Genomic DNA, 18568 nt, shown 5'->3' on the forward strand with positions numbered 1-18568 from the left:
GCCCCAGCCTGCAATCCCATGGCCCAGTGTCCCCAGCCTTGCTTCAAGAGAAAAATGCATGTGACAAATAAATACATTAATGAACCTCCTATTGAGACTGCAGAGCCCACACTGCTGGCTAATGTTACCAAGACTGTCATAGGCAAACGCAGGGGGGGTTTCCGGTTGCCCGGAAACCCCCTACTCTTGGCAAGTGGTTCAAATTATGATTGCTGCGTGTGCTGATAGTTTGCTGAGTACTCAATCAGTGCACTGGACAAGGGAGTAGCTGCCAGGAAGAAGAGACAGGAGCCTTACCTTGAGGAGGGAGAATGTGTGCTTAGAAAGTGCAGTATTTGCTCTATTATGTTTGTGCATTTATTTATTATGGTATGTTTAACATTTTCCTGACCACTTATGTATATTATTTCAGTGTTTGATACAGCCTATACTATAGACCAGTGGTTCTCAAACTCGGTCCTCAGGACCCCACACGGTTCACGTTTTCCATGTCACCCAGCAGCTGCTCTGTGTATCACCAACTGTCACATTTTAAAAATCTACAGGTGACCTGCAAAACATGGACCGTGTGGGGTCCTGAGGACCGAGTTTGAGAACCTGTGCTATAGACCATCTATAGCAGGGGTGTCAAACTCAAATTCATCGGGGGCCGCATCAGCAGTTTGGTCCCCATCAAAGGGCCGGTTGTATCTGTAGGTCTATCCAAAATTTACCGCTCCACCTGCCTTATATGTGCCCAGCCATCTGCCCCCTTTTAAAGTGCCCAGCCATGTGCCCCCTTTTATAGTGCCCAGCCATGTGCCCCCTTTTATAGTGCACAGGTCCCCATTTTACACATTGTGGCAGGCACAGGTCCCCATTTTACACATTGTGGCAGGCACAGGTCCCCATTTTACACATTGTGGCAGGCACAGGTCCCCATTTTACACATTGTGGCAGGCACAGGTCCCCATTTTACACATTGTGGCAGGCACAGGTCCCCATTTTACACATTGTGGCAGGCACAGGTCCCCATTTTACACATAGCGGCAGGTACAGGTCCCCATTTTACACATTGTGGCAGGCACAGGTCCCCATTTTACACATTGTGGCAGGCACAGGTCCCCATTTTACACATTGTGGCAGGCACAGGTCCCCATTTTACACATTGTGGCAGGCACAGGTCCCCATTTTACACATTGTGGCAGGCACAGGTCCCCATTTTACACATTGTGGCAGGCACAGGTCCCCATTTTACACATAGCGGCAGGTACAGGTCCCCATTTTACACATTGTGGCAGGCACAGGTCCCCATTTTACACATTGTGGCAGGCACAGGTCCCCATTTTACACATTGTGGCAGGCACAGGTCCCCATTTTACACATTGTGGCAGGCACAGGTCCCCATTTTACACATTGTGGCAGGCACAGGTCCCCATTTTACACATAGCGGCAGGTACAGGTCCCCATTTTACACATTGCGGCAGGTGGTGGAAGGAGGGAGAGAGAGAGAAAGAGAGGAAGGGAGAGGGGCTGACTTACATTTGAAGCGGTTCTCGCCGCTCTTCAGCCGCCTCTCCCTCCTCGTCTGCGCGGCTCCCTTCTCCCTCCTCCGACGGGGTTTCGTTGAATGACGCGTTTGCGCCGTGACATCACGACGCAATCGCGTCATTCCGCGAAACCCCGCCCCCCCCCCCGAGCTGGGCACTCGGGAGAAGGGGGTTTCATGGCGGCGGCACCGCGGGCCATCAGACGAGGTCTGGCGGGCCGGATTTGGCCCGCGGGCCTTGTCTTTGACACCCCTGATCTATAGTGTTACATATTAATACTGTATTCCATACAGTATCCAGTGTATAAGACCATTGTTTACATTAATGTCCAGGGTCGTTACTAGGTTCTTCTACTGCTCTCCCAAACTCCCGCACTTGCCCCAGTGTTCCACATAGTGGAGATTGTGGACTGTATTTGGAAACCCCCCTCTAGAAATCCTGCGTTTGCCACTGACTGTTATACCGCACCTGCAGTGTCTGGTGACAGAGTGTTAATAGGACACATGGAGATAATGACCCTTCTCTGTACAGTCACTGACCTGAGCATTCCGTGGTTCCCATGGCAGTCTGCAGAGTGCTTGGTATCTCAGTGGGGCTGGGATTCTGGGAGTCTGGGGACAGTTTCAGCTTTCTCCTTGGAGTCATACTGTGGAAAGATAACAAAGGACTTAATTGAGGATTGTTGTGGGTTAGCAAACGCAAATCACTGGCAACCATTCAGCTGGCAGTTACTCCAGGTGTGACTCCACATAACGCATCTCAGTTTAGTGTTTGGAGAGGGAAGTATCACTTGTCAGTTACTCTGCCCCCTACTCTCAGTAGCTCAATAGTGAAACAACACAATCTGGGAGTACCGCTCTCCCTATATATTGTTGTTCCAAATGACTTAGAAAAGTGCTACAGTGAGAAAACTCTGTTACACTGAACCCAATACGTGTGGTGATACAGCAGGTTATGGTACAATATAATATTCTCTCTATTAATGTATGTTAAGGTGGGTACACACTGATAGATATATCTGCACATCAATTGATCTGCAGATATATCTATGGACGGATCGGGCAGTGTGCTGTACATACACACTGCCCGATCTGTTGGGGACTGACGTCATGAACTGGGTGGGCGTGTACACCCGCCCGCCCAGTTCAGCTGTCAATCACCGACGGCTGCCGCAGCATGTGTACGGGCGGTCGGCTGATCGCCCGCACACACAGAGCGATTCGCCAATATATCGGTAGATATACTGGCCATCGGCTGTGCTGCAGGGCCGACGCAATATGTCTGTGAACGACGGAGTTTACAGATATATCGCCCGTACACATTGGCCGACGGACCTGCGATATATTGGCTGTTCAGTAGAACAGTCGATATATGCGCGGGCCATTAGACGGTTGCGATGTGATATAAGTATGAAATGTTAGAAAAAAACAGCACAGGGGACCTAATTCAGGTCGCATCACTGCACTTTAAGCGACGGGACACCCGCGTGCATGCGCAGGAACCGTCCTGCGTACGCAGTTAATGCGGTCGGCCCACATTAACTGCGAACACCTCTGCCTGATTGTCGTCACACGCAGCCACTTCCATAGTTTCTGCAACCACACTCTAATTGTGTCGCTATTGCAAATTACAGCGTGATCGCATTTGGTCGGCGGCGGGTAGCACGCTGGGCAGCATTGCCCTGCTAAAAAGCTATCTGCTCTCTGGCGTATTTATAATGGCTGCAGTGTGTACGATGCACACGGGCCCCCCATTTCCAGGGGGCCCACACCACACACCCTGCCCCATTTTTTCAACACTTTCCCTCCGGAGTCCAACGTCGGCGGCAGCAGCGCTGCAGAAATCACCAAGAAAATGGCGCGATGGTCATTTTCCCGGAGTTTTGCGCATGCTGAATTCTAATTTTCTGCTGAAAACTAGGCATTCACTGATGAAGACCAACTAAAATAAAATAAATAAGTTCAATATTAATCTATTGTCAATCATGATACAATTGTTCTAATATAATCAAAAATTGAATAGCATTGAATTATGTCATATATTTAATCCCAGTATAACGCTCTGTCTTTTGGTACATTTTTATTTCTACTATTCTATCATACCTCCCCATTGTTCCAGTTTGAGGGCTCACTCCCGCTTTCCCAATGGGACGTTACTAAGCAGTTGGGGAGGTAAGTTACATTCATAAAGGGAATGTGCATTCAGAGAAGGTAACATGGCTGCAGCTGTCCAGTTCTCAGAGGCGTGGAGAAGACCCTGTTACCAGTCTGGCCACACAGACAGGCTGGCACATGAAGACAGGACCTGGACGAGTAGCGCAGCTTCCCGGTGCTCCACGCGGCCGCCCAGCATACAGAGATATAGGGGCGACCAACTGCATATGTATTGAGATTCCCACCAGCGGCTTCGCAGATCTACAAATACGCAGCAGTGGTCGCATATCCTATGATAATCGACGATTAAACCTATTGTCACGCAGAATGGCCGCGGGATCTGAGACACTGGAGCCATGGGGGTCATTCCGAGTTGGTCGCTCGGTAAATTTCTTCGCATCGCAGCGATTTTCCGCTTAGTGCGCATGCGCAATGTTCGCACTGCGACTGCGCCAAGTAAATTTGCTATGCAGTTAGGAATTTTACTCACGGTTTTTTCCTCGTTCTGGTGATCGTAATGTGATTGACAGGAAGTGGGCGTTTCTGGGCGGAAACAGGCCGTTTTATGGGAGTGTGTGAAAAAACGCTACCGTTTCTGGGAAAAACGGGGGAGTGGCTGGAGAAACGGAGGAGTGTCTGGGCGAACGCTGGGTGTGTTTGTGACGTCAAACCAGGAACGACAAGCACTGAACTGATCGCAGATGCCGAGTAAGTTTCGAGTTACTCAGAAACTGCACAGAGATGTCTTATCGCAATATTGCGAATCTTTCGTTCGCAATTTTAAGAAGCTAAGATTCACTCCCAGTAGGCGGCGGCTTAGGGTGTGCAAAGCTGCTAAAAGCAGCTTGCGAGCGAACAACTCGGAATGACCCCCCATGTTTTCTGTGTACCAGATCGCAGTTGTAGACTGAGACACGCCCCAGAAACGGCCTCCATTTTTGCCACCACTCCCCGTTACCGCCCCCAGACGGTCCCTGAATGTCATTCACTTTGCAAGGAAATCCTCGATGTAAGCAACATCGCTAAGGTACCTTGGCGCTTGTGCAGGTACCCAGTCGGTAATCGCTCAACTGCGGAAATATCGGCATTGCGTACATCACTGAAGCAGGCCCATTGCACATTACAGCCCAAGACTGGACATAACTGCTGAACCTAGAGTATAATATTCATTATTTGTCAAAATGTATTTATTGTACAGATCACACAAAGTAAATATACAGTGCATGGGCCCTCATTCCGAGTTGTTCGCTCGCTAGCTGCTTTTAGCAGCTTTGCACACGCTAAGCCGCCGCCTACTGGGAGTGAATCTTAGCTTTGCAGATTAGCGAACGAAAGATTCGCAGAATTGCGAATAGAATAGCGATCAGAAATTTCTTTGCAGTTTCCGAGTAGCTCGAGACTTACTCTGCAACTGCGATCAGTTCAGTCCTTTTCGTTCCTGGTTTGACGTCACAAACACACCCAGCGTTCGCCCAGCCACTCCCCCGTTTCTCCAGCCACTCCCACGTTTGTTCACACACTCCCATAAAACGGTCAGTTTCCGCCCAGAAACACCCACTTCCTGTCAATCACACTCCGATCAGCAGAACGAAGAAAAATATTCGCTAAGTCGTGAGTAAAATACCAAACTTCTTTGCAAATTTACTTGGCGCAGCCGCGGTGCGAACATTGCGCATGCGCAGTTTGCGGAAAATCGCTGCGATGCGAAGAAAATGAACGAGCGAACAACTCGGAATGAGGGCCTTGGTCTGTACAGAGCAAATAACATACAAATAAAGCTAAATAAATAGACATATAAATAACGGCTTTCAAATACTCATTATTTTAAATACCATCAATAAATCCCTTGACCCTGGCTTTGTTATACAGTGGATAATTAGCCACTATACAAACAAAAGGAGAAAATTATCCTATTTCTATGTCTGTCTGGCCGTGGTCTTTCATCCACTCAGCGGCTTAAATAGAAAGCTCTTATTTAAATCCTGTTGCCAGGTTGTTACCCTGCATTTAAACAAGAAACAAGGGATGCTAATAATGGGGGTAATTCAGACTAAATTGCTGCAGCGGCAGTGATCACAGTCTGAATTACTTTGTGGAGTGCGCGCGCGCCGCGGCCGCACTACGCATGCACACCCCGGGAGCCCAATGAGATGCTAAAAGCTAAAAAGCATCTCAGGGCTGTGATCACCTCTGCCTGAGGCGGTCGCGGGGAGGGGGTGTGTTAACGGTGGTAGAACGCCGGTGGCGGGGCGCGGTCCAGACAACGGAGGCATGTCCGGACCGTTGCGGGGGTGGGGCGCGGCGGCTGCATGACGTCACACGCAGCCGCTGCGACCCAGGACGCTGCGAGTAGCGGCCTGGCAGGGAGCTACTCAGCGGATGCCAAAGCGTCACCGCTGTGCAATGCTTTTGCACCCTTGTGGGGGGGGGGGGGGGGCAGACATGCGGGGCGGACTAGCCCTGTGCTGGGCGTCCACCTGAATGTCTGAGAAGCTAAATTTAGCACATCTACGATCAGATCTGAATATTAGGCCCAATACTCGTACGCCCAAGTGATATCTGTAAAATGTCCAAAAATACAGAATAAGAATGGAGACAGAACATGTATAATGAGAATTACAGCCATTGGTTGCCATCGCTAAGGACGCTGTTGGGTAACCCTGAGACAGTGTTTCCCACACTCATTTACTCATGGCTTGCTCACAGTTCAGACATTAGTGATATCCCTGCTTTAGCACAGGTCATTAAATCAAACTGATTGAGGTAATAATTAAGCCACCTCTGCTCATGCAGGTGTAACCATAGTACCTGGACTGTCAGTGAGCCGTGAGGGCCAGGTTTGGGAAACACCGCCCTAGGACTACCATGAAAATCAGATTCCTTCTATGCTGCAAATAACTGTTTGCCTTGTTATGACATATGCCGGCTATAAAAAGGCAAAGCATAATATACAAAAAGGACAAACAAAACAGTAACTATATTAATACTATATAGCACTTCTGTTTTTCATTTCATGCAGTATAATTACAATCAGCGCTGGAGCAGGGGCTCACTGCCGCTTTATGCTGGCCCCGCCCCTGAACACGTGATGTCACGCGGGGCCATTGGCAGAAGAAAGTAAAAAGCAACACGGATACGCCAGGAGGTTCTTCACCCTGCAGGGTGCATGCCCGGAGTATGGAGCGTCTCAACTGGATGCAAGGTGCCCTGCTAGCCAGATGCAGCGACCGTGGGACAACGGGGTGTGGATCATTAGATCTACACTGAAAAGGCCTACTGTCAATAGGTCAACTAAAGGCCTACTGTCAATAGGTCAACCACTAATAGTCGACATGTAGAGGCTGACAGGGTCAAAATGAAGGCATGGAATAGGTAGAAAGTATAAAAGGTCGACAGGGTCAAAAGGTCAACATGGGAATGGTCGATACAAAAAAGGTAGACAATTTTTGGGGTTTATTTTGGGTGTTTTGTCCCTTTTCTGCCACAAACAATCCCCATTAGTGTACCTCTTCCCCTTGCATGGCTCGCTTCTCTTGCCATGCTTCGGGCAAGGTGCCTCGGTCCGCTACCGCTGCGTTTGGCACAGGTTACTATTCCCAATTGTAGTCCACGTAGATGGTAAAGTATGAAAAAGTAGAAAATAATGAAAAACGAAAAACAAAAACAAACGTGTCGGCCATATGCGTGTCAACCATTATCATGTCGACCTTTTGACCCTGTCGACCTTTTGAACTGCCCGCTATTTACATGTCGACCTTTTGACCCTGTCGACCTAATGCATGTCGACCATTAGTGGTTGACCTCTTGGCTGTAGACTTTTTAGTGTAGATCCGGACCGGACACCGGGGTATCGAAGGTACCACCCACAGGCCCCTGCACCCGGGGCCACAGCACTACTCACACACCCCTCCCTACGGCCCTAATTACAATAGTATTTGTAACATGCCCGTTAGGAGCTGATTAGCTGGCACTTTATCTCTCTCTACTCAGACTCTACTCCGTCTCCAAGGCTTAGTACATCTCAATTCAACAAAGGGACACAAGCCTGCTGGATTGCACACATTCAGAGTGAACGCTAGCCGCACCCAAAGCGTGCACTTAGACCAGCCCTATCCTTCCGTCGGATGTCGGAGGGATCTCTGCACACACTTACATCTGACTAGTGCGCAATTCTGTCTACACGTCCACGACGTGCCCACTCAGCCACAACTGCGTCACCTGCATCTGAAATAAAGTGCGATTCACCTGTAGCTGGTTGCAGATGCATATGCTCATTGCAAAATATAGCCCGATCCGTCCGCAATATGAGCTTGCGGGTAAATCTGAATCAGACCTAGATGGAGCGCAATGTGGGTTTTTTGTTTGGTAGAGAATTCCCAGCTTACAGAATGTGCTCCTCTAAAATGGCTATAATATTGTTATGCACACCAGTGCCTGCAGGAAAGTACTGGTGTTTGAACTGTTATGCAAAACAGATGGACTCACAGACAAACTGGGGGATATGACATAATGTACACAGAAGGTGATAGGGTAACAAAATACACACAAAGTGAACAGAGAAGCCCAGAGGCTAAGGTACTGGGTATCTCCCTTGTATTAGAACTGCTCAGATGGAAAAGCAAGATGTTGTGTTTTAATACGTAGAGAACCCGAAATGCTGTTGCTAAGGGCAACAGCAAAACCCTAAAGGGTTACCAACGGGTGTGGCAGTAAACTCCTTGGTCAGAGATGGAATGATAGACACAAGGAGAATCTCCACAATCCTAATTCTCACTTGCAGTGCACAGGTTTTAGCTTACTGCCACTAAACTGACCCCTGACACCTAGCACAGTGAGACAGGATTAGACAGGCAAGTCTTAGAATACAGCCGCAAACTTGCTAAGTTCACAGAGTAGTAACAGAACCCCAGCAAGCTAAACGACTGACTCCAGTCTTACTGCTAGGTCTGGATTGGCAGAGTGTAATACCAAATCCCCAGGTCTATTTGCAGTAAGCAACAAACAAATACAAAGCTACACAGTACTGGCTAACTTTCATGAACTGACTAACCAACAAAGATTCAGCAGCATCTGCTTACCCTGAAAAGAGGCCTTATAAAGCAGGTGCTGTCCACGCCCCACTCAGACCTCACAGACTGTGAGCACAAAAACCAGCACCGGATCCCCTGCCGTGCACAGAGCCTATAACCACTGCACAGCAAAAGACCCGAACCGGAGTATCAGCTGCGCTCAGGTTACTCCACTAGCACTTGTCTCCCGGTTGCCATGACGACGTGGCAGCACAGGGCAGGAGACCCTAACAGTACCCCCCCTCTCTGACGAGGGGTCAAAGAACCCCTACCACCGGGTTTATCGGGGAACTGCGAGAAGAAAGAGCGTATCAGTCTGGGGGCATGAAGATCACAACTGCGCACCCACGACCGCTCCTCCGGGCCATACCCCTTCCAGTGCACCAAAAATGACAGCCGACCCCGAACCACCTTGGAGTCAAGAATCCTTTCAACAACAAACTCCCTCTGGCCACGTATCAGAAGAGGGGAAGGTCTTCCACTGGAAGAAGGATTACTAATCGCCCGTTTTAAAAGGGAACAATGGAATGTTTTATTGATACCCAAAGAACGGGGCAGATCTAACTGAAATGCCACCGGATTGATAACCCTGGTGATCTTATAAGGGCCGATGAACCGGGGGCCTAACTTATGAGATGGCTGTCTCAACTTCAAATTCTTGGTAGACAACCAGACGAAGTCTCCTAATTTGAAGCTGCAGGGTCTTTTCCGCTTATCAAAAACCCTTTTGGTCACTAATGACACAGACACAAGGGCTTTCTTCACTTTCCGCCAAATACCTCTAAGGACCGAAACCACAGAGGAACCACCAGGCGTGGAGTCCAGGGGGTCAAAAGAATTGGCCTTAGGATGATGCCCATACACACAAAGGAAGGGAGAGATCCCTGTAGCAGAGTGAGCCGCGTTGTTATAGGCAAACTCCGCCATGGACAGATGAGCAACCCAGTCAGTCTGACACTTGGAGACATAACACCTGAGGAACTGCTCCAAGGACTGGTTCACCCTTTCAGTCTGCCCATTAGACTGCGGATGGTAGCCTGACGACAAGCTGACAGAAATCTGGAGATCGGAACAAAATGCCCTCCAGAATTTGGCCACAAACTGGGATCCGCGGTCAGAGACCACATCAAGTGGCAACCCGTGGAGACGCACAACATGCAGCATAAATAATTCAGACAGGCGTCTGGCTGATGGCAGCCCAACCAGTGGAACGAAGTGCGCCATCTTCGAAAACCTGTCAACGACAACCCAGATGGCTGTCATCCCCGAGGATTTGGGCAAGTCCACCACAAAATCCATAGAAATGTGGGTCCATGGCTTAGATGGGATAGAGAGTGGATGTAATGGGCCAACAGGAACCCCTCTAGGAGTCTTATTTCGGGCACAGATGTCACATGCCCGAACCCACTGATCCACATCCTTAGCCACCGAGGGCCACCACACCGCCCTAGATAGCAACTCCCGAGTTCTGGCAATACCCGGGTGACCTGCCGACTTCTTGGCATGGAATTCCAGGAACACTCGCTGTCTTAACCTAGGAGGCACAAACAAAAGACCTACCGGAAGGTCTGGAGGAGCCTGCTCCTGTGCTCTAAGGACTAATGATAAGAGGTCCTGGGTAATGCCCACTTTAATACATGATGGGGAAACAATGGGCAACGGCTCCTCGGTGGTCTCCTGGATTGGAGCAAAACTCCGCGAGAGCGCATCAGCCTTGATGTTTTTTGACCCAGGGCGATATGTTATCAAAAAATTAAAGCGAGCAAAAAACAAAGCCCATCGTGCCTGCCTGGCATTGAGACGCTTCGCTGACTCTAAATATGCCAGATTCTTATGGTCAGTGAGAATTGAGACCACAAACTTAGCCCCCTCAAGCCAGTGTCTCCACTCCTCGAGTGCATCCTTAATAGCCAACAATTCCCGGTTACCCACGTCATAATTCATCTCGGCAGGCGAAAATTTACGGGAAAAGTAAGCACAGGGATGAAGGCGATTATCAGACACTCCCATCTGAGAAAGCACTGCCCCAATACCCATCTCAGAGGCATCCACCTCCACCACAAAAGGACGCTCTGGATCTGGGTGTCGCAGCACCTTGGCCGAAACAAATGCCCTTTTGAGACGGGCAAAAGCCGCTTTAGCCTCACAAGACCAGTGAGCAACATCCGCCCCTTTCTTAGTGAGTGCCACCAAGGGCGCCACTATAGACGAAAATCCAGCGATAAATCGTCTATAAAAATTTGCAAAGCCCAGGAAACGCTGAAGCGCCTTCAAACTAGTGGGCTGCACCCAATCCAGGACTGCCTGTACCTTGGAACCCTCCATTTGGAAACCTTCTGGGGAGATAATATATCCTAGAAATGCGATTTGCTGAACTTCAAATTCGCACTTCTCCAGCTTCGCCCCAAGCCGGTGGTCTCTGAGTTTCTGGAGGACTAAGCGTACATGCTTCCGATGTTCCTCCAGGGAATGGGAGAAGATTAGGATGTCATCTAAGTATACAACTAAGAATCTATCCAAATATTCCCTGAGCACATCATTCATGAAATCCTGGAAGACTGCCGGGGCATTACAGAGCCCAAAAGGCATCACCAAATATTCATAATGCCCTGAGTGGGTATTAAAGGCAGTCTTCCATTCATCCCCCTCTCTTATTCGGATTAGATTGTACGCACCGCGTAGGTCAATCTTAGAAAAAATGGTGGCAGTACGAAGCTGGTCAAACAAGACCGAAATGAGAGGCAGTGGGTATGAGTTTTTAATCGTGATACGGTTCAATTCCCTGAAGTCGATGCAGGGTCGCAACGAACCGTCCTTTTTACCCACGAAGAAGAACCCCGACCCAACTGGAGACTGTGAAGGTCTGATAAATCCCTTAGCCAAGTTCTCCTGAATGTACTCTGCCATAGCCTGAGTCTCAGGACGTGACAGGGAGTACAACCTGCTCTTGGGAAGCTTAGCATTTGGCAACAAATCAATGGCACAGTCATAGGGGCGATGGGGAGGTAGTACCTCTGCAACTTTTTTGGAGAACACGTCCGCAAAATCTGCATAACACCCTGGCAATCCTGGCAAACTTAGCTGCGAGAGCCTGACTGGAAGGCTCAAGCAACTCCTGAAACAATCAGTACCCCAACTAAGAATCTCCCCAGAGACCCAGTCAAATTGAGGATTGTGGGCCCTTAACCAGGGTAACCCCAACACCAATGGGGCAAAAGTACAAACAGTCACATAAAAGGACAATTTTTCAGAGTGTGTGGCTCCAATAAACAAAGAAATCTGGCTAGTGCAAGAGGTAATTTTACCTTGGGATAATGGTTCCCCGTTTAACCCACAAATCTCAATTTCCGATGCCAAGGGTACTAAGGGAACAGAGTGTTTCAGGGCGAATTGGCGGTCCATAAAAACCCCGTCGGCCCCACTGTCCACAAAGGCCTCAGTCTTGACAGTTTGACCGAGGATCTTCAAGGTCACCGGAATGATAAAAGTCTTCTTGGGAAATTCTGACTTCTGGCCTGACAGGATATTTCCCATCACCCTCAGGCCCTGAAGTTTTCCGGCTTTTCTGGGCATGATACTACCACATGACCTTTATTCCCACAGTACAAACACAACCCCTGCTGTCTCCTCCGCGTCTTCTCACGCGAGGAGAGGCGGGTAGCCCCAATCTGCATAGGCTCCTCAGAAAATTCCTCAGAGTCTGAGGTTCCCTTGGGAAGGAAGGAAATCTCAGTCTCCCTTTCAAGCCTACGCTCTCTCAGCCGTCTATCCACCCGGATGGATAACTGCATGAGCTGATCCAAGCTATCAGGCAAGGGATATTGTACCAGTTGGTCCTTTATCTGGTTAGAAAGACCTCTTCGGTACTGGTGTCTCAGGGCTGGGTCATTCCACTGGGTATCATGGGCCAACCTCCGAAACTCCGTACAGTAAACCTCAACTGGCCTTCGCCCTTGCTTAAGGATCGAAATCTGAGCCTCGGCTGAGGCCGTCTTGTCAGGGTCATCATACAACATGCCCAGTGCCGTAAAAAAAGCATCAACACTTTTAAGCGACGGACAGTCAGGCTGCAACCCATATGCCCAGACCTGTGGGTCTCCTTGTAGCAAGGAAATCACTATGCCCACCCGCTGAATCTCCGACCCAGAAGACTGAGGCCTAAGCCGGAAGTATAGCTTGCAGCTCTCCTTGAAACAAAAGAACTGCGAGCGATCTCCAGAAAAACGATCCGGGAGATTTACTTTCGGCTCCTTAACCCCTGCAGGTGCTGCTGCTGCGGGAGCTCCGCCAGCAGCCTGGGAGGTGTGCATTTTAATGGACAAATCATTAAATTGTCGAGTCAGGACCTGCACCTGATCGACCACCTGTTGCAACGTATTTTGAGGGGTATGCTCCATATTCCCACAAAATTTCAACAGGAGTATTAGGCTGCTGAATATGTTATGCACAGGAGTGCCTGCAGGAAAGTACTGGTGTTTGAATTGTTATGCAAAACAGATGGACTCACAGACAAACTGGGGGATATGACATAATGTACACAGAAGGTGATAGGGTAACAAAATACACACAAAGTGAACAGAGAAGCCCAGAGGCTAAGGTACTGGGTATCTCCCTTGTATTAGAACTGCTCAGATGGAAAAGCAAGATGTTGTGTTTTAATACGTAGAGAACCCGAAATGCTGTTGCTAAGGGCAACAGCAAAACCCTAAAGGGTTACCAACGGGTGTGGCAGTAAACTCCTTGGTCAGAGATGGAATGATAGACACAAGGAGAATCTCCACAATCCTAATTCTCACTTGCAGTGCACAGGTTTTAGCTTACTGCCACTAAACTGACCCCTGACACCTAGCACAGTGAGACAGGATTAGACAGGCAAGTCTTAGAATACAGCCGCAAACTTGCTAAGTTCACAGAGTAGTAACAGAACCCCAGCAAGCTAAACGACTGACTCCAGTCTTACTGCTAGGTCTGGATTGGCAGAGTGTAATACCAAATCCCCAGGTCTATTTGCAGTAAGCAACAAACAAATACAAAGCTACACAGTACTGGCTAACTTTCATGAACTGACTAACCAACAAAGATTCAGCAGCATCTGCTTACCCTGAAAAGAGGCCTTATAAAGCAGGTGCTGTCCACGCCCCACTCAGACCTCACAGACTGTGAGCACAAAAACCAGCACCGGATCCCCTGCCGTGCACAGAGCCTATAACCACTGCACAGCAAAAGACCCGAACCGGAGTATCAGCTGCGCTCAGGTTACTCCACTAGCACTTGTCTCCCGGTTGCCATGACGACGTGGCAGCACAGGGCAGGAGACCCTAACAAATATGTATTATTTATATGGGATTATTATAATAATTATTATTATTATAATTATTATTATTATTAATAATTATGCTAAATAAAACCAAAGTGTTAACATTCCCGGTGAAAACAATGTACAGTTTGCATGGTGTTTCAGTATGGTGTATAATACTGAAAATATGAAGCTATCCAGAGTTTGCAGAAGTTGCAGCTATAGGGTCTAACTCAAGTTGGATCGCAAATCACGAACCAACCGCAGTTTTTCTGATGTTCCCCATTGTGCACGCGCAGGTCCCATCCTGCACGCACAGTTAATTCTAATGGTTCGAGGGGCGGACGGGCGTCGGTCCGTTGCAGGGGTGGTGCAGGATCACACGCAGCCTCTCCGAACTAATAAATGGCGGCAGGTCTCCTGCCATCACAGCTACACTGCGCCGGCAGGAGGTATCCACAATTTCAGCCTGATTGCAGTGGGTGGGCTGCATGCTGGGTGGCCTTGCCCTGCGATGGACGGCCCCCAGCATGCGATGCAAGGGATTGCAAATTCTGTTAAAAAGCAGAATTTGCAATCCTTACTGAATAAGGTCCATAGTCACATTGGGGGTCATTCTGACCCGTTTGCACGCAGCGGTTCTTCGCTGCAGTGCGTATGGGTCGGAAATGCGCATGCCCGGCGGACGCATTGAGCATGTGTGTCATTGCCTCGGAAGAAGATGGACAGGCGGGAGGCGTTCCGGGGCGGATACTCACCGTTTCCAGCTGTTTTCGGGGAGTGGTAAGAAAAACGCAGGCGTGTCCAGGCGAACGGAGGGCGGATGTCTGACGTCACAGCTGGGACCTGCATCGCAGGATCCGTTGCACAGGGTAAGTATGTCCAGGGCTAGTCTTGTTTTGTGTGAAACTTTTTTAGCATAGCAGGGCTGCACAAGCGATCGCAGCCCTGCTACCCTATAATACACTCCCCCATAGGCGGAGATTAGTTGATCGCACCAGCAGCAAAAAGTTGCTTGGTGCGATCAACTCGGAATGAGGGCCATTGTCCTATGATGCTGCAATATGGAAACGCAATGGAATGTGCTGGCGCTATATAAGTAAACGCTAATAGTAATATTCTAGCATACAGCAGATACATTCGGCATACAACAACACCTTACCTGCCTGTGCAGTTCAGATGTCCTATGTCCCCAGACAGACCTGTGACAGGTGACAATCCCAGGTCAGGAGAGAAGGTCAGGACCTCGTCCAAACTGCTGTCAGGACTCCCAGGCTCAGCCCTGTTACTGATGTTCTGTAAAATCTCCATTTCCTGCAGATCTGTGCCTCCTATAGCGTAGGACATTGCGCTGTTGTCTGAGTTATGTCAGTGCAGCATCGCACACAGCGGAATGTGTGTTTGTGTTTAGGTTGTCTGCCTAACAAAGGCTTTGATGTGTTGCTTGTTTGAAAGTCCCTCTCTGTCAACCCATAATGAATAGCTCTTGGTGACTGTATCTACAACAAGCAGAGCCCAGACAGCTGACTAGTCCCTTGGCAGCTTAGTGAAGCCAGGAGTCTCCAGGGCCTGTTTGGAGGGAGGGACTACATAACTAAGGATGCTATAACAGTCTATAGCACTCTAATTACTGACTATTCAATGTACTACGCAGGGACGCCTGGAATCCTTAAGCTTAATAGTTTACCAACGCCTTCCAGGATTTAAATCTGTCCATGAAACCTTTGAACTTAATATTGTTCCCGCCAACTGATTCCTAGTTTTATGTTACTCCGAAGTTCACGCAATTCAGCGATTATCGCGGTCTGCGCATGCGTCACTTCCGCAATGCACTCACGTGCGGTTAACGTGCGATTACGGTCGCAGTGAGGATTCATTCGCACGCGCATGGCAAGGAGTAGAAGTTTTGTGGGGGCTAATGGGGCATGGCTGCAAAAAAATGTGTGTTGGGACCGTTTTTGGGGTGTATATCAGCTGCCGACTGTGATCCTGTATGTAGGAAGCACTTCTCCGGCGTCTCAGTTGCGTTGGCCATTCTGGATGACCATCAGGGAGTGCCATGCTTTCCTGTGCTGTGTCGATGCGGCAAATGTGTACGCAGTTGCGGGCAGCTGTGAAGGCGCTGGGGGCGTGTCTGTGAGACCAATGATAACCAATGTTTATATTGTTATTATTTTTTTTAAATATACTAGCTACCTAAGCATATAAGACACTAATAAACTTCTGAAATCAACTTTCTATTATGTTTATCAATTATATATATGTATGTGTGTGTGTGTGTATGTATGTATGTGTGTGTGTGTGTATGTGTGTGTGTGTATGTATGTATATATACAGATGGAGCCACGCTAGTCGTGGCTCCGTCTGGGACTAGGCACGTCCGCCTGGGCGCACCTGGACGCTGTGAGTGTCTGTGTCTGGACGTGCGCCCGGACGGAGACGCGCCCCATTCACTTTAACGGAGAGCGTCTCCGTCCGGGTGGGTGCGCGTGCCCAGGAAGAGACGCTAACAATGGGAAGCAGTTCTGTCCACTCCCGGCGTGACTAGGTGGACAGATCGCCTAGTCACGCCAGCAGTGCACGCCTGCGACTAGGGGGGTAAGATAAGGGAGGCTCCATCTGTATATATATATATATATATATATATATAGATATAGATATAGATATATATATATATAGATAGCTAGATAGATAGATAGATAGATATAGTTGTATGTTCCTGGACCTGCAGTCTCCTGTACGGAAGTATCTGCTCCGGTGCCCTCTGGTAGAAATCTCATAGAATCCAGTACAAACAGGTAGCGGCACTCAGAGACTTAGGGGTCTATTCAATTATTATCGGATCCTCCTGACTGAGAGGTTCCGACACTTCAGTTTTCAATTTGCGGGCATTTCCTTTTTTTAAAGTCTGATCGGCATTGTTGAAAACGGGACAAAAACCTGACGGAAACATCCGCAAATTTGACGTGGATCCGTGGGTAATCCGCCGATCCACGTGTTTTCCGTCAAGTTGGAAAAAACGGCACTGAACTTGAATAGGTCGAATCTAGATGCGACCTAAAAAAGTCGGAAAGTGATGTTTCTCTTACGTCCTAGAGGATGCTGGGGACTCCGTAAGGACCATGGGGTATAGACGGGCTCCGCAGGAGATATGGGCACTCTAAAGAACTTTTAGTATGGGTGTGCACTGGCTCCTCCCTCTATGCCCCTCCTCCAGACCTCAGGTAGATTCTGTGCCCAGAGGAGAATGGGTGCACTACACGGGAGCTCTACTGAGTTTCTCTGATAAAAGAATTTTGTTAGGTTTTTTATTTTCAGGGAGCACTGCTGGCAACATGCTCCCTGCATCGTGGGACTGAGGGGAGAGAAGCAGACCTACTTAAGTGATAGGCTCTGCTTCTTAGGCTACTGGACACCATTAGCTCCAGAGGGAGTCGGAACGCAGGTCTCACCCTGCCGTTCGTCCCAGAGCCGCGCTGCCGTCCTCCTCGCAGAGCCGGAAGATAGAAGCCGGGTGAGTATAAGAAGAAAGAAGACTTCAAAGGCGGCAGAAGACTTCAGATCTTCCATTGCTCCCACACGTTACACACACGGACAGGCACTGATGGGTGCAGGGCGCAGGGGGGGCGCCCTGGGCAGCTGTACTTCTGTTTTGGCATGTTATTACACATATGGGCTGCGGAGTCAGTGGATATGTTCATCACCCGCCATTAATTGTGAATTTGAGCGGGACCGAAGCCCGCCACTAGAGGGGGCGGAGCTTGGTCGCACAGCACAAACCAGCGCCATTTTCTCCACAGTGTGCTGAAGAGAAGCTGCTCCCCGGACTTTCCCCTGCAGAACGGTGATACAGGGCTGAAAAAGAGGGGGGGGGGGCACATTTTGGCGCAGTGAGTGTATTACACGATTGACATATATATAAAAGCGCTATATCTGGGAATTGTTTCCAGTGTCAGTTGGCGCTGGGTGTGTGCTGGCATACTCTCTCTCTCTGTCTCTCCAAAGGGCCTTGTTGGGGAACTGTCCCCTTATAGATATATCCTTGTGTGTGTGTACGGGTGTCGGTACGCATGTGTCGACATGTCTGAAGCGGAAGGCTCATCCAAGGAGGAGGTGGAGCAGAAGATTGTGGTGTCTCCGTCGGCAACACCGACTCATGATTGGTATGATATGTGGAATATTTTAAATGCTAATGTGACCTTATTACATAAGAGAATGGACAAAGCTGAGTCCAAGAAAACAGCAGGGAGTCAATCCGCGGATTTGACTGGGTCACAGGGCCCGTCAGGGTCTCAAAAGCGCCCCTTATCACAAATAGTAGACACTGATACCGACACGGATTCTGACTCCAGTGTCGACTATGATGAGGCAAGGTTGAACCCTAAGGTGACCAAAAGTATTCATTATATGATTATGGCAATAAAAGATGTTTTGCATATCACAGATGACCCCTCTGTTCCTGACACGAGGGTACATATGTTTAAGGGAAAGAAACCTGAAGTAACGTTTCCTCCATCTCAT

The 18568-nt window shown here is 49.0% G+C and overlaps 1 protein-coding gene across 1 annotated transcript in view; it reads right to left on the minus strand.

The window, feature by feature from the left end:
• The window catches only part of LOC135056774 (M-phase inducer phosphatase 3-like), a 93430-nt gene extending 77916 nt beyond the window's left edge, over nt 1-15514 (minus strand). The window contains exons 1-2 of the mRNA XM_063962346.1: nt 15210-15514; nt 2069-2175 (exon numbers count right to left, since the gene is read on the minus strand). Of these exons, the coding sequence (XP_063818416.1) occupies nt 2069-2175; nt 15210-15394 (292 nt within the window). The 5' untranslated portion in view covers nt 15395-15514. The remainder of the gene's footprint in view (nt 1-2068; nt 2176-15209) is intronic.
• Between the last annotated feature and the right edge of the window lie 3054 nt (nt 15515-18568).

Source organism: Pseudophryne corroboree, chromosome 3, assembly GCF_028390025.1.
Source record: "Pseudophryne corroboree isolate aPseCor3 chromosome 3, aPseCor3.hap2, whole genome shotgun sequence".
Lineage (NCBI taxonomy): Eukaryota > Metazoa > Chordata > Amphibia > Anura > Myobatrachidae > Pseudophryne > Pseudophryne corroboree.